Source organism: Podarcis cretensis, assembly GCF_951804945.1.
Source record: "Podarcis cretensis genome assembly, chromosome: 7".
In the NCBI taxonomy this organism is placed as follows: domain Eukaryota; kingdom Metazoa; phylum Chordata; class Lepidosauria; order Squamata; family Lacertidae; genus Podarcis; species Podarcis cretensis.
Genome location: NC_137176.1, coordinates 69,881,353 through 69,904,806, shown reverse-complemented (window position 1 = coordinate 69,904,806; position 23,454 = coordinate 69,881,353). Strand labels below are relative to the sequence as shown.

The 23,454-nt window shown below is 39.2% G+C and overlaps 1 protein-coding gene across 6 annotated transcripts in view; it reads right to left on the bottom strand.

Annotated features, from left to right (window-relative positions):
• The window catches only part of VPS13B (vacuolar protein sorting 13 homolog B), a 398,969-nt gene that overhangs the window by 239,023 nt on the left and 136,492 nt on the right, over nt 1-23,454 (bottom strand). For all 6 annotated transcript variants that reach the window (XM_079984696.1, XM_079984699.1, XM_079984695.1 and 3 more), the window contains exons 18-19: nt 9,160-9,294; nt 5,880-6,053 (exon numbers count right to left, since the gene is read on the bottom strand). In XM_079984696.1, the coding sequence (XP_079840822.1) occupies nt 5,880-6,053; nt 9,160-9,294 (309 nt within the window). The remainder of the gene's footprint in view (nt 1-5,879; nt 6,054-9,159; nt 9,295-23,454) is intronic.

Genomic DNA, 23,454 nt, shown 5'->3' with positions numbered 1-23,454 from the left:
TGCTTAAAATTCTATAAGGCAGGCTTAAGTAGTATGTGGACCGAGAACTCTCAGAAGTGCAAGCTGGATTTCGAAGGGGCAGAGGAACCAAAGACCAAATTGCAAAAATGTGCTGGATTATGGAGAAAGCTAGAGAGTTCCAGTACTGCTTGATTGACTATGCAAAAGCCTTTGACTGTGTTGACCACAGCAAACTATGGCAAGTTCTTAAAGAAATGGGAGTGCCTGATCACCTCATCTGTCTCCTGAGAAATATCTATGTGGGACAAGAAGCTACAGTTAGAACTGGATACTACAGGAACAACTGATTGGTTCAAAATTGGGAAAGGAGTACGACAATGCTGTATATTGTCTCCCTGTTTATTTAACATATGCAGAATTCATCATGAGAAAGGCTGGGCTGGATGAATCCCAAGCTGGAATTAAGATCGCCGGAAGAAATATCATCAACCTCAGATATGCAGATGACACAACCTTGATGGCAGAAAGTGAGGAGGAATTAAAACAACCTTTTAATGAGGGTGAAAGAGAGCACAAAATATGATCTGAAGCTCAACATCAAAAAAACTAAGATCATCCCATCACCTCCTGGCAAACAGAAGGGGAAGAAATGGAGGCAGTGAGAGATTTTACTTTCTCGGGCTCCATGATCACTGCAGATGGTGACAGCAGTCACGGAATTAAAAGATGCCTGCTTCTTGGAAGAAAAGCAATGACAAACCTAGACAGCATCTTAAAAAGCAGAGACATCACCTTGCCAACAAAGGTCCGTATAGTTAAAGCTATGGTTTTCCCAGTAGTGATGTATGGAAGTGACAGCTGGACCATAAAGAAGGCTGATCGCCGAAGAATTTATGCTTTTGAATTATGGTGCTGGAGGAGACTCTTGAGAGTCCCATGGACTGCAAGAAGATCAAACTTATCCATTCTTAAGGAAATCAGCCCTGAGTGCTCACTGGAAGGACAGATCCTGAAGCTGAGGCTCCAATACTTTGGCCACCTCATGAGAAGAGAAGACTCCCTGGAAAAGACCCTGATGTTGGGAAAGATGGAGGGCACAAGGAGAAGGGGACGACAGAGGACGAGATGGTTGGACAGTGTTCTCGTAGCTACCAGCATGGGTTTGACCAAACTGCGGGAGGCAGTGGAAGACAGAAGTGCCTGGCGTGCTCTGGTCCATGGGGTCACAAAGAGTCGGACACGACTAAAAGACTAAACAACAACAACAACAACATGCCCCTAACATAATCTTCAGGAGCAACACAGGAAATGCATTGTTTCTCACTTGCTATAGGTAGCTAGATCACAACATTTCATAACCCTAAAACTGTCACATATTTTTATAAGCTAGCGGATGCAGAAGTGATTTGGGGCTGAACAAGGTTCTCTGAAGTATCCAAAGCCCCTTTACAGAGTACAAAAGAAATCACTTACACTTGTAGAAACAACTTAAAGGAGATTATAGCTATTTACATTAGCTAAACCTTTTGAATAGCTATAATTTAATTCTTATGGCTGCTATTGTTTCTAAATCAGCAAGATTTCATTTTTAAAGTACTGCATTTGCTCATATCCCTTCTGTTTCTCCTATTTAATCTTTATAAATCTGAAATGCTGAATTTGCTGTATCACAATTTCCATAGGAACAGAACATTACATCATAAATACAGAACTATGACCTCACCACAGGATCTGGCAGGAGGAGAACCTGCATAGCATCAGAAAAAACAATTTCTTCAACCCATAAAAGTATCTAATAGCAACTATGAAACACAGACCCTAATTCAGAAGCATACCACAGCAAAGCATGTACTAATTCAATGACTGCTGTTTGAATGTTGTTGTCCCTTTAAAAAGGTTAAGCATGTGTGTGTATGTATATATTACTATCATCAGGTGCTAGTGATATATAGTGTGAAATGGCCTGGACACCAAGTACCTTAGAGATTACTTCCCCTTGGGCAACTGACATAATCAGATGGGGCTCTTTTCCTAAACTCTGCTCTAGAGTTGGTCTGGAGCTGGGCTGAATGTGTGTGCGTATGCACATTGGTTGACAAAGCTGTGAAATTTCTTTTCCCAAAAAAAAGCCTATCAAGAAACACCATCAATAATAGAGTGCAGGTTAAACTCTATCTGTTCTGCCACACCTCCAAGGAAAGTAAATGGTGCCACAACCATTTTATTTAGCATTTATGTGGTCAACTTTCTGTTACTGCCAGTGTATTCTGTTATATTATGTACATTTTTTTAAATTATTAGTTTCACACAAAATATTATGATATATTTCCACACAGTGCCATCTGGAAATCTCCCTAAGAGAGACAGAAGCAATTTAGAAATTGTAGATGGCCCTCATTCCTCATGGAGATTATGGACAATGAACTATCAAATACTCATCTTGATATTATTTTTACCTAAGAAAACCCTATGTAAGAATTTAAACTATTTTAAATCTGCTCTTCAAAATTACAAAAGGACATTTTTAAGTCCAACTGATTTCAGAGGGACTTAAATTCAATGAGACTTTAAAATAATTTCTGTTGGCTTCCTCAAACTTTACAGGACTCTTACCAAGCATTCAAAGATAAAGTAATGAAAATATATCAAATTCTGTGGGAAAGATTAAATTATTCCGTGCCCCAGTGAAAGTACCTTGACCAAGGAGTACTGGCAGCTATCATAATACTTTTGAAATTATTCATATTAAGATTAAAGACTATTTTGTTCCTCTATTCCCATAACTGACTGGTATGGTAAAGAGATCAATCCCTACTTTCAGATGTAACATCTTTAACATTTGCTCTCTTTCTGTGCCTGTGATTAAATGTAACATTTTGAAATCCCAAAGTTCTGAGAAAAGCATAAATCCTTGTCTCACAGCTGCTGTTTGACTCTGAAAACACATGCATTTTCTTTTCAAGCTTCAGCCATCAAGAAATCCCAACAGACTAGAGCTGGAGAACACCTGTATCTCTTCATTTAGTTCCAATAATGGCATATAAACTTCAAAATTACAAAAATAGATGCTATGTTCAGCTGCAGTTACATTTTGCTCCTAATTCCCGTGAACAAAAATGCTAAGAGCATGAAATCATTCAAGCAAGCTCTGTCAGCAGGAGGATAAGATTTTTTTTGCACCAGAAATCCAGTGGGAACGTGATAGAAAACTGGCAACAATTACAGATAAAGTACATAGTTAAGTCCTCAGGGAGAGAAGAGGAAATGTAACAAGATAGATGGGTATCATTTTTATGCTTTTATGCCCAAATCATAAACGTGAATTGTCTTTAATTACTACAATGTTTTAATGCATTTATTGTACATTTAAAAAGCCCATCAGTTAATGTATTAAATATTTTGATCATGTGTGTTTACCTAATATATATATAATTTTTAAAAGCCACACTGTTTTAAGTCTAGACCCTTTTAGAGTTGATGGCATCTTGGAGCTGAATTACGAATGAGAAATATGGGCAACTTCATTTTGCCCTCTCCTGAATGGGAAAAAAAAGTGAGGCAGCAAACCTGGATTTTATGCCCATCCCTTCCTTTCCAATTAACCCCACTGAACAAAATTAACCTTTACAAAGTATGGAAGTATCAAGTAACATTGTTGTTGCTGCTATAATTTATGTTTCTGCAGATTGCAGTATGGGACTTGTTCCTTATACTTTGGGGGGGAAGTAAAAAAGGTAATATGTGAAATATCCTAACACACCAAACATTATTAGGATGCAGAAAGGCCTAGATTTTCCCATAAAAAATTAAGAAAGAAAAAGAAGTTATCGCTTTGAAAAATATGACCTGTTGCATTGCAAATACTTGAAACAAATTTATAGTGTTGTTTTTTGCATGACTTCTACAGGATTAACAAAACCATAAAATATGGCATATAGTTTAATATTAATGCAAAATCAAGTGCTTTCTTATTACATTATACATGCACAATTGGGAGATTCCCATGCAATGGACTCCAGTAACTAGGAACAATAGCCACCTTGGGGTGGTGAACAAATTTTCCAAACTACGTAAGTAAAAATAAGAAACTTGCGTTTTAGTATCTTATGGTTTGATTTGGTTTATTTCAATCTGCTTTCCCAACTCATTTATTACTTTTACTGTCTCATTCTTTCTGCAAGTAAAACAGTTTCTGAGTCTTCACATTCAAAACTTGTTACAACCAACCTTCCTGATTGCTTTTGCCCTCTGAAAACAGGTGGACAAATCAGGCTAATTTGCAAATATGAAATGCAGCATTATGTCTGAGTATGTATACTGCATATCACTAGCCTGAAACCACTTCAGATGGTTAAATGAAATGACAAGGGAGCACTTCCTCTCATCATGCATCTTGGTCTGATCTAAGGGGGGGGGGGGCTTCTTTCAAAAACTGGAGGCAGCTCTCAATGTTTAAAGAATATATTGAATTACTAACAAAATATGCTGAGCATGAGAGTTAAAACCAAAGCCTGGCTTTTTTCAGCCAATTAAAATTCTTGGATTCCATCCTCATTTTTCATGCTTGCCCAATTAAGGGGTCTCCATGACATCCTGCAAACGGGTATGATTTCTTGTAAACTGCTTAGAGGTTTCATTACAATCAAGTGGTATATAAATTTTGTTAAATAAATAAAGAAAATGACGGAAAGCGGCAAGGAATGGCTCAGAGTTGCCACACAACATTCAAAATATGTACAGCTAAAAGCAAGACTAAAAGCTAAATGCCTAGTTTGCACAGAATTCTAAAGAGCTCCTAATAACATTTCAGTCATTTAATGTAGCAAAACACTTAGACTGTGTTCACATTTTATGCTAAACCATTGTTTAGCGCTGCCTGCTCCCCATTCCTCTTTCACCTCCCCCCCCCCCAGTTGGGAGGAGGACTTATTCTGGTTTATTCTGACTGTTCTGGTTTGTTTATTTATTTATTCTGGTTTATTCTGACTCTTACAGATCACTTTCTTAATGTCATGTCTGAACCAGAAATCCTGGTTCGTTTAACAAGTCATTGTTACGACCTATGGTTTGAAGTTTACTTGCTATGAAATCTATTAGAGAAGAAGGGGCAGCATGAGAGCTCAACATTTGGCTCAGGCTTGTCCACATAGCACTAAAGTAGCTGCCAACCTTTTGGGGCCAGTAGGTCCACCTGGAATTTTGTGAAAGTGTCATAGGCAGCAGACACAAAACAGCTGTTGCAGGAGTTTCTGCCACATTTAAGAGAGCAGAAAAAGAGAGAGAAACACAAAATTGCATGGGAATGGCCACAAAAAGAAAAGGAAAAAAGGCACCTACCTGTAGGTCAGCCACTACTGTGCTCACTGACAGAGAGCAGCTTTTTGCATCCCTACTCAGTTCAGAAAAGAAGAAGAGTTGGTGCCCAATCCTGGCATCCAGTGAAATGTGCACATGTTTAGGGGTTAGCATAGGAGAGGTGAACCAGTACAAACAGAAACTTGTGTGCATTATGGGTTTCAAAGGAGATCTATTCAAACATTTCACAGGCTTCATAAAAGGGACTGGAAGGCACATTGGAACCTGCCAGGCAATGGGCTGGCAACCCCTACAGTAAAGCATGAATCATATGCCTTTAAAAAATAAAAGTAGCACAAGGACAATATATATGCAAAGCAACCCTGGACCGTGTTAAGATACTATACCTTAGCAGAACAAAAGAAGATTCCAATAGCTGGCTTGAATTTCAGCTTTCCAAATGAGATTACAGTGCCTCTCAACGTATTTCACGAACAATGTGAGAATCATATAGTTTCCATTGGCTTCCATGGGTTCCCTTAACACTTTTACCATCCTTCTGAATACTTTATTAGATACAGGAAGATAACATAACAAATATTTCTCATAATTTCTGCACTCACCAGAACTGTAGCTGTAGTCTTTATGTTGAGGGATCTGAATTGTGAAGGCAAATAAATCTGGAGCAAGGATTGACTCTGGCTTTCTGCTTTCATTAAGCCATTTGCTGCTGTATAAATCTCTGGTATCAGACGGGCCTTGAATTAAAGGGATCAGCTTCTCCTTTCCACCATCTCCTAAGTGTATTATAACAACAACATTGTGGTTTAGTGAATAGATGTTCAGTGAACCTCAGAGAACTATATAATCACAATGACATTTATTGTATTGAAGAAGCCAGATAACACTGCCTTTTCTATTACTAAGGACAGAAATAATCTGTAATTAATAATTTCCAAAAAACGGTCAGAATGTATTAAATAATTTGCATAGGTTAAAAGATGATATCAGTAGTTTACCTGCAAACATTTTAAGTATATTCAAAGTATTTCAGGGCTATGTTCTATGTTCTATGGAAGTATTAAATTCATTAGATTTCAGAGCTTCAACATATAAAATAAACATCTTTAAATGTTTACGTCTCGGTGTTACTTGAACATATGAGCTCCAGTCATACATATGCTCACTTATAATAGAAGCCTCCTCAAAATCAGTTTTTGGAAAGAGAGCAAAAGTTCATGAGGAGGTTACTGCCTCCCTATTATGAAGACTAAAGGACAAAGATAAGTGAATCAAGTTTAGGACTAATCTGCCAACCGTCCACTATGCTGTGGTAGATTGGACATACCTCAGCCTTACTGACTTTGTAAGGTGGAAGGCAATTTCTCTTGAAAGATCACAGAGAATATATTCACTTGCTCCAAATAATTATTATGAATGCTTCTTCTGCATATGGGACAAACTGGATAAGACAGCTGCTGGCTGCCGCATCCACTTGTCAAAAACTAGAGAAACTGCCCCAAAGCCAGGAGAAAATTGTTTTGAGAGGACTGAGACTGTCCAATACATTGCTCTCCTGATCAGCTACATACCTGAACAATACGGAAAACAAGAGAAGGGCAAGGCCAATCAGTGCAAAGACTCCAGATTTATTGAAAGATTAGCTTTAAAATGTATCTGAATTCCCAACACATTTGAAATGCCTTCCTCAGAGGACATTGTACTGCTGTTTCACAGTGACAGGTCATAGAAAACACTGTTCTCCCCAACTTAGGCTGATTTTGCAGTTTTGCCATTTCAATATTGTAACTGGGTGGTAAGAGGCAAACCGTGTGGGTTGACATGGTGTGTAACCATGGCAACATAAACTAACTAGAAGAAAACAGCTTTTTCCATGACTAAACTACTCTATATCCAGTGTCCTGAGGAAGAACATAGGAGCGCTGAACATTTTAAAACCAGTTTTTCAATTTCCTGACATAAATCTGATTTATCAATATGGTCAAACTCTGAGGTCAAAGACATAAAATCTGAATACATTGTTCTCTCTTTGGTATATGTTTTCAGTATGAAACAGTGATTATTTGTAGATTTTACCACTCACTTTTTGGGCTGCTAATACAGAATTGTATGTACCTCACTTGTTTAAGAGATGCTGTATATATAATTTAGCATGGATATCCCTAGGGAATAGATGGCCAGACTGGTTGTATCCTCTTTATTAAATATGGAATTACTATGCCCATTGAACAGCCATAGGAAGCTGGCATGTCTAGCCAGCAGGTGAAAATGAGCTGCCAAAATTAGGGCTCCTTATTTAATGTTAAAGGGACACGGGTGGCGCTGTGGGTAAAACCTCAGTGCCTAGGACTTGCCGATCGTATGGTCGGTGGTTCGAATCCCTGCGGCGGGGTGAGCTCCCGTCGTTCGATCCCAGCTCCTGCCCACCTAGCAGTTCGAAAGCACTCTTAAGTGCAAGTAGATAAATAGGTACCGCTTTATAGCGGGAAGGTAAACGGCGTTTCCGTGTGCTGCGCTGGTGCTGGCTCACCAGCTGCAGCTTCGTCACGCTGGCCACGTGACCCGGAAGTGTCTCCGGACAGCGCTGGCCCCCGGCCTCTTAAGTGAGATGAGCACGCAACCCTGGAGTCGGACACAACTGGCCCATACGGGCAGGGGTACCTTTACCTATTTAATGTATATTGAATCAAAATGGTGAGATAAGCAACAAAATTTATACTGCTTTTGTCTGCATGATATTAATAATACAGTGACTTATAAGGTAGTATTATTTGCAGTGGGGGCAACTTAGTTTTGATCACAAATGGTGAATAATAAGTTATTAGTCTGAAGGAATAATTATTTTACTTGATGAATAGTTGAAATATGCTTAAGTCAACTATATTGTTGCAAATTTACAGGAACATTTGTTAATATGCTATAAATCAGTTTTCTTGATTTGCCATAAAAGACTAATACTAATTGAAGCTAATACTTCAATTATCTCCTTTTACACAAATTGGCTTTGGCCTTTTTGTCATCTTTCTGCTGTGTGGTGTTGCACTCCTTCTGGTTGCAATTATAGTACTGGCCTCATTTATAGGAGCCTTAGGGAGAAATCAGAAGCAGGGCTTTTTCTTTCCTTTTTTGTCCAGCAGCAGCAAATCTACCTAAGGAGTAAATTATAGCAGGTGGTACACTTTCAAGTAGCCATGTTGTTTTCTCTTAACTGGATCCAAAATAGGATTTAGCAATTGATTCCCTGTCCTATTTTTTCTATTATTTAACCGAATCTTATTTATGGATCATTAATTCTAAGACTACAATCATATTCTGTTAGGGCACTTATAGTTATCTAGTTGTCATTTTCTCCAGATGCATAAATTGGAAGCTCTTACCTGACATTTTGTGATTCTTAGTCCAAAAAAACCACAGGAAAACCAGTATTCAATATATTTAAGCACAGGTACAGAATCCATCCAATTTTAGATATAGGTAATACTCAGCAAAGATCTTACATTCATATGCAAAAGTTATGTAACATTCGAGGAAACAATGTTTCATTTCTCCCCCAAAAGACTTAATCATTATGGAGATGCAGAATTCAGTTTCTACACTCACATTCAGAGTATTATCAAGCAGACTCTTGATTTTGACCTGTGTTGACTTTGAATGCCTTTAAAATTGTAGTGACCAAAACACCTTAACATAGTTTCTTATTTTTTACCTTTGACGATGCCATGCTACATCATCCTATCCTGTTTCTAAAAACAAAAAAATTAAAAATACATCTGATTCATAGGAACAATGAATAAATTCTTGTTTCAGTAACTCTCCTTGTAAAAAGCAAGGCCAATTCTCCTACACAGGCTATAAACTTTTACATGGTCCAGCTGCACATACCTGGGGCTTTGGCACAAATTTTTATTGATCCCATGGTCCCAGAGGCACATTTGACCAATGATGTGCTGCAGTACTTCAATTCAACATTCTGGATTGAGCCCTCAAGAGTTGGCAGGGGATTCTTAGATTTCACACCTAATAAAAGAAAACTGCAAATGTACTAGCCTGCTGAATTTAAATATTTTTATATTCTTTCACCAAGACATTTAAATTTAATTATACTTTAATTATCTGCTTTATAATATTTTTGTTTGGATTCTAAAGATAATTTATTTATAGTATACAATTATTATATGCTTAGATCTATACAAATATCTCTTCTACATAAGAATACAGATCTTTATTATACATAAAAACACAGAACGTTGCATTAAATTAATTAGCTGGTCATATTCATATATGCATTAAACTTTGCTTTCATTGTCATATATAAAGGCAAGCCAGGCTCCTCTAGCTCCTCTTTTTAATCCTGTAATTTCAAAGTGTTAAAACGAGGTGTTTTTTTAAAAAAAGTCTAAGATTTCACTTAAAACCATTTGGTTCAGTAGCAAAATAAAAATTAAACTTATGCAGCTGAGTTGCACAGCAGGTAACTACACGTGTCGTCTTTTTATGGAAACCAAAGTTCAAACTTTGCTTCAGGTCAGAAGTGGAAATCGGTTTGGTGGTCTCTTCTGTCTCCATTTGTACACTCAAGGAGGCTACCACACAGTTTGGCACAACTCAGCACTTACTGGCAGCTGTTTCTGAAGAGAGACCTAGAACTGCAACAGTGGGGGATGTAACAGGTCACGAGTGCACAACTCTGGCAGTTGCACAGGAAAGCTAACTGAACACCCACCCACATTACATTTGGCTGTATCCATTGCTATTATTTCATAAACTGCAATATTCAGGAAAGCTGCATTAACTCACAGTATCTGGAAAAGTTAGCTTGGGCACCTGTGAGAAAAAGTGAGTTGCAGGGAAGGAGGGGAAATCTCCCTTGTGCAAAAGTTGGAATTCCAAACACAGCAGAGCTCTGCTTGTGTAAGATTCTGCTGCCCAATCTTGAGCAATGCCCCCTTCTTTCTGCAGCCCCTTATGACATGGCACAGGGGGTTCCCAGACCCTCTGGACTCGCTTTTTGGGGGTACAGGAGGTTGCAGTGGTAGGAGAGAGAGACTGATTGCACAGGTAGCCTTCTGCTCATCCACCCACTGAATACAATCCACAAGTTGTGCATTGTCTGAAATAAGGGGTGCAGATCACATTCCATGTTATGTACCAGGAAAACAAAACAAAAGAAGGTTGTTGAATAATGTTCAAAAATCCAAATGAATGAAATCTGCTTGACCCTTTAAGTCTTCATGGATGACATACTCAAATGATGCACCTTATCATCCATTAACCACATAAAATAATTGCTCTTTTAAGCTGCATGCTGGACAGGAACAGTTTCCCTAACCGGAAAGTACGCCTTTTAAAATTTAGATACGAAGTCTCCAGCAGCCCACCTGCAGAGCATAGATGAAACCCGTAAGAGAAGCCTACACCCCCCACATTAGCTAAAGTAGGCTGCAGTATTTGCACAGCGTGCAACACTTTTTGCATTAACACACACCAACTTACTACTTGGTCAACACCACTAATACCAAATGTTGGTTTTCATTTCACATGGTTCTCCAGGCCATATCTTTCCAATTGCTTAATTGGTGTTGTAGCAGATTCATGCACACCAAAGCTGGTGAGTTTGCACCAATTGCTATGTAATAAATGAGTGGGCCTCTTTCCACTATAAACTCTTGTGGCCAGCTGGTATTTAAAAGCTATGGGGCCACATACCGAAAGATGAGAACAGTGCTTTTTCAAGAGAGCCATCCCTGCTGTGGAAAAATAGCATGAGACAATGTAATCAAACACTGTTACAAGGCCCAAGGGGGCAGTTATAAGGCTGCACTACTGTACAGATACCATTTTTATGAATCAAATCCCATTTCAGTAGCAGAGACAAAATAAAATTAGGTGATCAGTTTTTGTTTGCAATTCAATGCTTTTAGAAGGTGGAGGGGACATCATCATGGAAACTAAAACAGTTGTACCTCGAAAGTGGAATGGAATCCGTTCCGGAAGTCCATTTGACTTCCGAAACATTCAGAAACCAAGGTGTGGTTTACAAATGGCTGCAGGAGCTTCCTGCAGTCAAGCGGAAGCCGCGTCGGACGTTCAGCTTCTGAAAAACATTCGAAAACCAGGGTTTCGATGGTTTGGGAGCTGAAAAATATGTGTACCAAGGCGTTCAAGTTCCAAAGTATGACTGTTTTTAGAGCCCATGCAGAGAGACCCAGGTTCAAATTTCCACTTGACCATGAGTGATCTTGGGTCAGTCCCTGTCTCTCAGCCTTGCCTACCTCATAGGGTAGGATAAACTGGGAGAGGTGAGAGAACTATTTGATATTCTTTGAGCTCCTCTGTGGAACAGCAAGATACAAATGCCGTAACCAGAATAAAACTTGATCTCAACACCAAGTAGAAGTAAAATGCCCGTGTGTGTGTGTGTGTGTGTGTAAAGCTCTGCACACAAAAAACATTCGAAAGCCTCTCGAGGATTAGATAAAAAGCACACAGGAAGCTACCTTATACCGAGTGAGACCACTGGTTTATTTCGCTCAGTATTATCTAGACTGACAACAGCTTTCCAGGGTTTCAGACAAGCCATTCTGGAGATGCTGTGGACTTCAGTTGGGAACTTCTGCAAGTTGAACATGTGTGTTCTACCACTGAGTCAAGCCCCTTTTCTCAATGGAGGATGGGCCATCTAATGTCAAGCATGTCCATATGCTGCTTCCACTGCTCCAGAATCCTCAAGCTCAAGGCTTGACTTGGAATGAATAGCAACCATTTATTTGTATGAGAGACATCAAAAGGGTGCGACTCTTCTGGTGTTCTCAAGGATGGAAGAGGAATCTGCCCTTGCCTTTTGTGAATACTCTCCCATGTACATATATGCTTAGTGATTGGAGGTTGCTTACTTGGTCCCATAAGACTTGATATGACACTGAGAACAAAGTGCACCTCATCTCCCTATCTTCAGCTCTGTGCTCCAGATCTTGACCATCCCAGCATTTAGGACAGGCATCCCCAGTGGTCAGGGATGATGGGAATTGTAGTGCCAAAACATCTGGAGGGCTGAGTTCGGGGATGCCTGATCTAGAACCTAAATCAGCCTTTCTCAACCTTAGGTCCCCAGATGTTCTTGAAGTACAACTCACATGATCCCTCACCATCAGCCGTACTTGCTATGAATGATGGAAGTTGTAGTCCAACAACATCTAGGGAGCTAAGATTGAGAAAGGTTGACCTAGATGGGGACAAAATCCCACAACTGGCTTACATGTATGTATAATACAATAGTGCTTTGCTGAATAGAAGTCTGGATTCCCTGAGATGTCTGGGCATGTATTTCAGTCCCTAGTGGAATTAGCATAACAAAACCATAAGATAGTAATAATTATGGGTGGGGTTAATCTAATGAGCCCCATCAATGCAAAAACTTCAGATTGAGCAACACAGCTTTCCCTCTCCTCCTACAACCCCCAAAATTGATTCTGGAGGATGTCAGGAGAGGGAGTGGGTGTCATTCCATCTAACAATCTGAAATGCTTGCACCAACATAACGTCTCTCATAGTTCAGTGCTGAATTCCACCCTATGAATTCAATGAAGAACAAAATGTTGATACTGAAAATATAAGAGAAAATAGATCAAAGAAGGTCTATAAAAATGAATAATTATAGTGGAGAGTGGATTTCTGAATTTGCAATCAAAAATAACAGAAAAAAATACTGATTTGGTAGCAATACCTAACAACACACCACACCCTGTTACAGCAGTTATAATTATTTATGGACTTCTTGGAGAATTGAACACTATCAGGAATTAGAAAGAGTTGGATCAAAGAAAAGAAATACAAACCCAGGGATGAGGGCAAGGACACAAAATTAGCTTTCGGAATCCTATATTAAAATACCCTGCTGGTAGGGTAGGTTTGCTTTGACTCTGTCATCTCTAATACTTTAAAGGATTCTATCATAATAACATTCGGTCAATCAAAAAGTATGACGTAGCATACCATCCTCAACAAATGCATCAAGTAAGCTCAGAAATGAGTCGTGATGGTAACAGCTCATCTCACTTGCCTGTGAGTTTTTGTTTCTACTTATCACAACTAATAGCCACAGGGGTTCTCCTTGAATCTGTCTTATTCCTTTTCAAAGTCACACAATGAGCTGCATGGCTGGGAGGGGATTTGAACCCTTGTCTCTGAGGTCCTAGCACAACACTCTACCCACTACACCACACTGGCTCTAGTAAGATGTTCATCAGGAGTGGTGATGTGTATGTGAACCACACAATAGAAAGGGGGAGTGGAAAAGGTTTGCCCCCACTACAGTGCTATGTCGAGTGCTTTGCTTTCCTCCAATGAGGGCAAATGCCCATCTAATTGCTCATACAGGAGAAAATAAATGGGAAAAATAATGGAACAAAATACGTCCTTGATATCAGAGTATAAGGAAAGGATAGAGTTTTATGCCTCGGCTATGCCTTTGGTTGGAACCTATATAGGTAGTCACACAGAAGCCGAACAGGAGCACTGAGACCCAAAGGAGTCCTTATCTACCTAGTACTGGCCCTTTCATCTGCACAGACCTGTGTTGTATTTCTGTTAATTCAGTTAATAGGAAACAGGAACAAACTCCCTCTAATACTGAATTCAGATTGGCTGTACAATAAACCTCAGGTTAAGTACTTAATTCGTTCCGGAGGTCCGTTCTTAACCTGAAACTGTTCTTAACCTGAAGCACCACTTTAGCTAATGGGGCCTCCTGCTGCTGCCACGCCGCCGGAGCACAATTTCTGTTCTTATCCTGAAGCAAAGTTCTTAACCTGAAGCACTATTTCTGGGTTAGCGGAGTGTGTAACCTGAAGCGTATGTAACCTGAAGCGTATGTAACCCGAGGTACCACTGTACCTACAACACTGCAGCCAAAATTGTTCCACCCATAAAGAAGAGGGAACCCCAAGGTATGCAGACGTAAAGGCATGAAATACATACCCACCCAAAGGGGGAAAGACTCCTCCCCTGCAACCCACACAGAAACACATGATCTTCTGTGGAAGGTAAGGAAAAGAGGAATGACCAAATGGTCCAAGATGCGATTTAACAGGGTCATAGCTGCTCTATTACTTCAGCAGCTCTAATTTGGTTAAGACTTCTTCTCTGCCCTTCACCATAAGATCCCATAGCACAACACAACAATATACCGTATTTTTTGCACCATAACACTCACTTTTTTCCTCCTAGAAAGTAAGGGGAAATGTCTGTGCGTGTTATGGAGGGAATGCCTACGGGTGGCGGGGGGGATCTGCTGCAGTCGTGAGCAGAGGATCCATGGTTCCCCTTCCTTCCCTCCTCCGTGGCTCGCTTTGCAACAGCAAAGCGGGAGAAGAGCCGCTGAGTGGGGAGGAGAGAGGGACAGAGAGCCTGCTTCTTTAAAGGAGCAAAGCGGGAGAGGAGAGGAGCTTTCTCCTCTTATACACCTCTCCTGCATTATTAGCAGCATCCTTCTCCACCTACCCCACGCATGTTCCTTCTCCCCTTAAACCCCTCTTCTGCATTATTAGCAGCATCCTTCTCCACACACCCCACGCGTGCTCCTTGTCCCTTGAGTGCTTTTCCTTCCTTCCCCACTTAAAACGTGGTTACAAAGCACGGATCCACATGGATCCTCAGGATTTTTGCACTGGGTCACCCCAAATTCACCATTAGATCACATAGCATGTCCATGGCTACATCTTGCACCAAAAAAATCACACACCCACTGTTGCCTGGGGCCGCAGTGGTGCAAAAACGTGGTTACAAAGCATGGATCCACATGGATCCTCAGGATTTTTGCATTGGGCTACTCCAAACTCTGTCAGATCACATGTCTGTGGCCACAGCATGAACCACAAAAATCATACATCCACTGTTTCGTTTAGAATATTTTTTTTCTTGTATTCCTCCTCTAAAAACTATGTGCGTGTTATGGTCGGGTGCGTGTTATAGAGCAAAAAATACGGTAATATACACATATGAAAACAAGTAAAACACATACCGATTATCCCTGTTCCTCAGTCATTGGAATGGATGTTAATATAAAGGAGTATCTGAAATCACAACTAGAATTTAATCTAAAAAAAGCTTGAAATGTTTCCGTTTACCCCATCCTATCAGAGATCAATACACCTGCTGAGCTGCACACAACAGGAGTGTTTTTGGATTTTTGACTTTACTGTCCAAAGTGACAGTTCCTTCTATCAAAAGGATATTAACCTTTCATCTCATAAAGCATTAAACAAATGTTTTTGATATTATTTTTAGCCTCTTTATCTGGTCAGACCACTGGAAGTTAAGTGCCTGTAGAAAGCAATAATTTCACCAGAAGGTTTTTTTTTTTTTAAGCCTCATATAAAAAGCACCTGCTTAAAGTGAGTAATGGAGTTTTATATTCATTACACTTAGGAACAGTGTATGTAAACTATTCCGTTTTCCTCCCTTGTGGAATATATTTCAGCTTATGTTGCACAGCACATTACCAATGTGTATAAAGACTCTCTGATCAGCGATTTGGACTGCAGACAGCAACCTGTAGGAGTGCATCCCCCCCCCCTTAAATACGGTATCCATTTGATTCACTAAGACAAATTGAAACCATTCTTTATTAGATGATGATCTCACCTTCTCTGCAAACGTATGCAATGCAAGCCTTTGGGCACAGATCACACAGCACACTGTATCATACCCACGGGTATAAAATGTTCATCTGACACAATTAGCTATCAGAAGAAATAATAGCTAAATAAAGTTCGGAAGTAAATCCCCCCTTTTTTTTCTTTTTTCTTTTTGCAGCTTGGAAAATAGAACAGCTCACTATTTGCCTCACAAAAGCTGTTTAATTTTTTATCACCTGTTATTAGTTGTTGTTTTTTAAACTCATTTACTGTGTAATCCCATATGTGTCTACTTTAAAGTAAGACCTAATGAGTTCAATAGGTTTGCTACAAGGTAAATGGGTATAAGATAACCACCTTTGTTGTAAGGTGTGTGGTTTTTTATTTGTATGATGCCGAGAGAATTTATTTTATGAGGTGTCTCATAAATATAATGCACAAATAATTCTTGTTATTTGATGTTTTGCCTTTGTGTAACATCTGCATGTGCCTATAAGTAGCTCTGTGAGTTACAAAGACTAACTCCGTAACTTGGCAAGAGAATAAGCTATATGAATGTCAGTTGTATCCTTTTCAACAAAGCAATGTAAACTTATTTAGTGATCTCCTTTTTTCTTTCATCTTATCTCCGGTTTCTGTGTAGATTTATTACATTCATTGTTTCCAATTTTAACAAATCACCTAATGGCAGAAAGGAAAATATGTCAACCTTGGAATTATTTGCAGTTGTAGAAATCCCTTTTGTCTGGCTCCTGCAAGGCCTGCAATCTGTTTAAAACACAGATTGTCTGTCTTTTGTCTGACAGCCACCAAGCTGCACAAATTACTTTCTGCCAGTTCACCTGTTTGCAGCTGCATCTGTAAGCTAAGAATTCTGAGGCTTGACTTGAGCAAGCACTCTAGGATTGATGACATGTGCTGCTGATAAACCAAGCAATTTGACGAAATTACAGGCCAGCATTATTGAAAGACATCTGTGCATGAGCCAAGAACTAGGAACTCTCAACTGTATACATGCAACCTGCAGTGGCGGCAAGCTGTTTGAAGTGAAAACCTTCTTAGAAGTGTTGAAGTTGTCACTAAGTAAAATGGCCATCTTTGTAGTATTGCCTCTCACAGGAGGTCCAATATTCTGTTTAAATAACCTATGTTAAACGGATTAATAAAGTATTATCAATAAAGGAAATAATACCTAATTGAGTCCAGCATCACAGTCCAACAGAATTTCATTTCACAATTTTTAAACTCACCATCTACCCTCAGTCTCCTGACTTTAAGTGAACCCCATGCTGTGTATCAAATACAAATATCTATTTTCTAAATCTGCCGATAATGAGAAAACAAAATATGCTAAAAAAACAAAATATGGTAAAAGGTGGCTTTTGTTCAAGTAACTATCAAAATAACTAAGACATTGGTTTTCAAGCAGAGTGCTGTGGCACCTTGGGGTGACTTGATGACCGTTCAGGGGAGCCCCGGGGGAGTGGGGCTGTCCTTTCATTAACTTGCAGACCACATCTTTCTGGATTATCTATCTCTCTTTTCTCTCCGAGGAACATTCAGGGGAGCCAGCAGCTTAAACCTGCAGCCCATCATCTTCCCGAAATAAAACAGTGACAAAAAGGTGGGGCAACACTTTTGCATTTTCTTAAAATCTTCTTCCCCACAAACAAACAAAAATCCTCCCCAGCTTCAGTTAACTAACAGTTTCTTAGTTTTACACAAAGGGCTTGAGAAATGCAAGAAAACAGCAAAGCAGCTTGATGGTGTGTGTACCTGGATGTATGTGGGCGCTATAAGTAGGGATTTAAAAATAACTCTGAAAGTGAGCAGTGTCTTCTGTGTTTTTCTCTCCTTCTAACCCCAGCATCCGTCTACCCTCTTCTTCACTACCTCTCCCCGCAGGCAACCTTCCTCCTCCTTAACAGTCATCCAGCTTTATGGGTGTTGGGATATTTCTGTTCCTCCTTAAAAGGGAACAGGCTTTTCCAAGAAGCTCTGTAAGAAGGTTTGGTAGAAATATTGTTTAAATAATATGGTAAGATAAGATATACATAGTGCAATATAAATGAAGAAATGTGAAGATATGTAATAACTACGGAAAATTATCAGACATGTTGATGGAAGTCTAAAAGAAAAAAGATGTGTGATGAATTCTTAATGTTTAATTGTGTTATAAATTTGTTTTTATTGGAAAATTAATAAAAATTATATACAAAAAAAAGGGAACAGGCTGTTGTGTGTCACATGCCTGTGTACTTCCTGCTCACTGGGAGTTTCTGTTTTGTATATAGCTTTTGTTCTGGCTGTTTTCCTCGACATGGATGCAAGCAGTCATTTTTCCTTTGTTCTGACCAACGTTGAATAAAGCTGTAAATATGCTCTCCTGGGTGAATCTTCCGTTGTGGAAACTCTGCGAAGAGGGCGTGCATGAGTCTTGGAATGCGTCTGAGGCTCGTGTCGCTAATTGACTGATGCTGTTTCCACGGGAGACCGGTGATCGTCCGGAGACAACGTGGAAGTCTGATGCCTCTGTCTCCCTGTCAGTATCCCAACAATGGGGACAGGGAGAACGTTGCAGGAAAGGACCATGTCTGCATGTGTGTCCTGTGCTGTGTGTTTCTAGCTTTCCTTCCCCACAATAATGAAATATTTCTGCTTCTGATCTTGAAATTGTTTTGCCCTCTCCACCCCCGCCCACACACTAATTTCAGGAAAGGCAGGCTGGGGCACCCATGTGGAGTGCCTTAAGTTGGCCCTGCAGAGCAGTGGCATTGCTTGAGTTCCCATTGACACATGCACTCACACACTTGCCCAAACTGGCACTGAAAGGGGGCAGGGCCAAATAGGGAAATCCCCACTTATGCGTGTTCCATAACGGTAGGTGGGGGAAACAGTTGGGGGACAGGTTGTAGATCACAGTAGTGGTTGTAATATGGGGTAAATTCCTATCCAAGCTGCCTTTCTCCCTCTTTGCACACCACCAGCCAACAGGAAATGAGAATCCTGTGTTAGCTGAACACTACCCTATCTATCTGAACAACTCATCAAAGCCACATTAGACTTAATTTTCTTGCTTCCCAGACTTGCTTCCTCTTTTTTCAAACTTTGCTCTGATCCTTACTCCCTAGTTTCTGTTTCTGCATAGAAAAATGGTGCACTCTTCTCCTGTTGCTCAACAGAACCTTTTGGGTTGTATATGTATCTTGCCTTCCACTGGAATTCATATGACCTCAAACTTTTAACTCCTCCACTGAAGTCAGAACCTTAGAGCACATGCTCTCAAGATTCAGCATAGAAGCATTTACAAGATGCAAGCCCCCCCCCGCCCCCATTTAACAAGCCACTTGATATATTTTATCTTCTTTATTGCTATATGCCCTAATCATATATCTAACAAGGATTTGGCTGTTAACATCTACAGAAGCTTGACTAATATTTACTACCTTTACACTTATTTGTTTTAAGCACACATTCAAAAAAAATGTGCCAAGTTCTATTCTGTGAAAAATAAAATATATTTAATAAGTTTGATTTACTAAAATAAATGCTAAACGTGTACACAGTGCCTGGTTTTTATACATTTCAGTCTGTTACAAATTATACTCCTGAAAACAGGAAGGCAAAGCTTTCAAGTTAAGTAGCAATATACATTTGGCTTTCACATTTCAGAGCCCATAAAATGGATTCAACACAGAGATGAAGTGACCTACAGGAAAAAAGGTTCTGTAATATAGTGGATATGCATACAATAAATCAAATCCTTATCATGATTTGCACCTAATAACTATACATCATTGATAATAACCCCTTTAGGGAACTTTAATGTAGCATTTATCTAAACAAATGCAGTCTATTTTTGTTTCTATTTTTCTACTCACATTCTAAGTTAGAGCCTTTTTAAACATCAGCTTTTATTTTAAAAGACGCTTAAGTCGTGAGAACATTCTTACGTACCACTTCATAACTCTGACACCAAGTATGTATAAAAAGATTAGCCTTTATTTGGTATAAAATCAGTTGGCAGTTTTACATCTGTGCAACGCAACAAAAATACCCCAGCTGGCATCTCAAGCTCTCACACATATGGACTTCAAAACAGAAACTTCCTTATTTGCAGCACTGCCAGGGTAATTTTGTATACTGTGCATACTACAGCTATTTGTCAGGCCCCTGCAGGTGTGCACTGCACATAAACACACAGCTGTAGCCTAGCAAGCCAAGTGTTCCATCAAACGCATAAAGGGAGACCTCAGCAGCTGGATTAATCATCTCTGCAACAGGTCCAGAGAGAACAATATGGGTTAGTATTTTTGGAAAAGCATGGATGGCAAATTTATGATTATGCCGGCCTTACGAAATAACTGCTGGATTGTGTCATTTTTATGCAATGTCTACTTATTAAAGGTTTTGTTTGAATGCTGGAAAAAGAGTGGCTATTTTTTAGTTTGCAATATAAACAATAAGGTAGTTTATATATAAAATAGTTTATTATGTGTAAAATGTTAAAAGGGTTTTACGCTAGAGGTGGTTTTTGACAGATGTTACAATTGTTTGCATTGGCTTTAGCAGGATCATTGGAATCAACTCAAATTAGTATATTGTGAAACTTCCTGTTGGTTATATATTTTATTTTGCCATAATTATACGTTTTCTGCTCTATGGATTTTTAAGATCAACCGACTTAAGAGGTTTGTACATATTTTTGGTTAGCACAAATATTTCAGAATTCTGAGCCTGACATAAAATTATGGAGAAAAGATTTCTCTTGTAAAATGTCATATTAGTATCATGTGTTTATGCAAATTTTTGACAGCTTTGAATCTGGCAATTACAAAATCACCCAAAAATTTCCAGCGTCCAAGGCCAAAAATTAAGGATACATTTTAAGGGTAGGCAGCTGAGTCAACAGGTTTCTCCTTAACTGGTGGAATATAGCTTGCTTACCATATGAAGAGAAGGACACTGAAGTCAGAACAGCTTTAGAATCTGATGTTCTTGATCTCTAACAAATTACCCTAATAGGCTATATCATCTCCAGAGAGATGACATAGGGAGACACTGGGTTGCTTCACACATTAAAACTGTCATGAGGCGCCTGTCAAGAAAATATCTGCATGACAATGATGGTTTCATAGGACGCCATAACAAGATGCATAGAGATGAACTCCCAAGACAGCACTGATCATGCCTGGCAATGTGAATCTTTCTGTGTGATGGAGCTCAACTGCAAGCATGTTTTAAATATTGTGATCCTTATGTGGAGACTTAAAGGCTTAGTTAATAATATATTAAGTTGTACTGTGAAAACTCTCCCTGGAGTTAGGCTTTTAACATACTTTACTTTGAAAATATAATCTGATTTTTTTTTAAGGGAAATGATTTTACTTAAATGTTTTCTAAGGAGACAACATAAAAGGATGTTGTTGAGCAAGTTCTCTGAATCTTTGCTTTATTCTATCATATAAATTAAGCTACACAGGGGAGGAGGGAGGGGGTGTTACTTCTTCAAATGTCCTTCTAAAGATGGAACCTGAACCCAGTGTATCCAGAATAGAAGAAATGGAGCAATACAATAATAAAGAGCCAAATTCAGTATTCAGTAATCCTGTAATCTTCCCTGTGCTCAGTAGAACTAACTCCCATTTAGCAGCAATCCAAAACACACTTACCAAGAAGTAAACACCACTATGTATCTATCTGTCTATCCATTTATCATTAGACCACCACATTTCTTTAAAGGGTGAGGTCATCTGGGTGAAAGATGTTTCCTTGCGTCTACATAACCTTGTGTTGTTTTCCACCACTCTGAACAAATCTATTAAGAATATGAAAGCCAACCTTCCCCAATCTAAGTCATAAGATCCTTTAAGGGTGTGATGTGTGAAAATGCAAGACAAATGCCCAGCCAGAATGTGTAAGTAGCAGCTTGTTCAGAGCAGGACTGCCCTACGGAGGGCTAAACAGCTGTGGGGCTCACCTTCCTGCCAGAACATACACAGAGGATTATTGAAGCAATGGGGTTAGTGGCCTTTCTTGGAAATAAAAGTTAGCTAGCAAGTCTGCTAGTGAGTCACTATAGTTGGATCCTGCTTTCTGGTATTTCAATCAAATCATTATTTCTACTGAGTAGGAAACATTTTTAGGAATATGCCCAGCACAAGCGATCCTAGGCTAAGTTAGAGGGGTGTATGGTGATCACAACTACAAATGTTAAGTTATTTACAAGAGCTTTACCTCCCACTTAGTTTTACTGTTCCTCTATAAGACTAAATGCATTACACAATGAAATACTAATTTTATTTGGTGCTGCTATTTGTAACATTTCGGAGCCTATATTTGCTTTCTCTTACATTCAGTCTGCTTAATTATTAATTTTAAAAGATTCAAAACTCAACATTCACAGCTACAATCACTTGAGATGTCTCTCCCAAACTAGACTGCTTTCTTACTATTCGCGTTTTCAGGTTTTTTCCTGTGTGAGTTTTTGAAGCAGTGAACCTTTTTGCTGTGCATTTTCTAACTGCATCAGTGATTTCATCACATACAAATAAATCCTAATTAAAAAGAAGGCCCAATAAAGTCACTTGAGATTCTCCACCCACCCCAGTAATTTAGGATTATGTCTGCATTGGCACTTTTAATACACACTTTAATACAATTGCTCTTCAGAGATCACATTTCATCTGTACAAAATGTGTTCATGAAAATTCAAATTTTGGGAGTTGGGGGAGACATAATAAATATCAAGACCTGATATTATTTAGTAGACAGAAACTAAAAAATTTCAAAAAAATGAATGTGACAATCTAAGAAAGAAAACTGGAAATTACCCCTAAAATTGCAACCTAATAGGCATTCATTACTGTCTGAATAAATTAGAAAGAGGCCATTTAAATTAGTACTGGCATGACAGAAAAGATCCATTTGCCTAAACAGAAATAAGAGTGTCAGATACAAAAGGATATAGCGGAAGCCCCATTGTGCCAGCAGAAAGAAATTATGCCAACACAACTGTTGTGACGTGGGGTTTGTGATTTCAGCTCTCTTGACATAATATGCTGGAGACAGTTCTCTAGTAACACTTCTTTATTAAAGAAACAAGACTGGGGGCCTGAGGAGGGGAGAGCTACATTTATAGGGACAGGGAACTAGCTAGAAAGGATACCGGTACATTTTGGAGGGAACAATATCAGGCAATCACAGTCCTGCCTTTTGGAGGAAACCAATAAGACAGAGGATCCAAATACAGCAGCTTAAATGAACCAATAGTAGCTGTACCCTCTGGAACCAAAAGGCAGTTACTTTACCCTAATGCAAATACAGACAATAATAATAAAGATATAAAATCCTTTGACTCAATACACAACAACAACCACAGCGATACATGGAGTGTTTGCTCCACCTGTCTGAATCCCAAAATGGGGTGCATATATGGATGGAACAGGGAAGAAGCAGACATGTCAAATCCTATGTCCTTTCAGAAGCCAACCACATTCCAAGGACAGCACAATTGCACTGATAATACAGCGGCCTGTGAGAC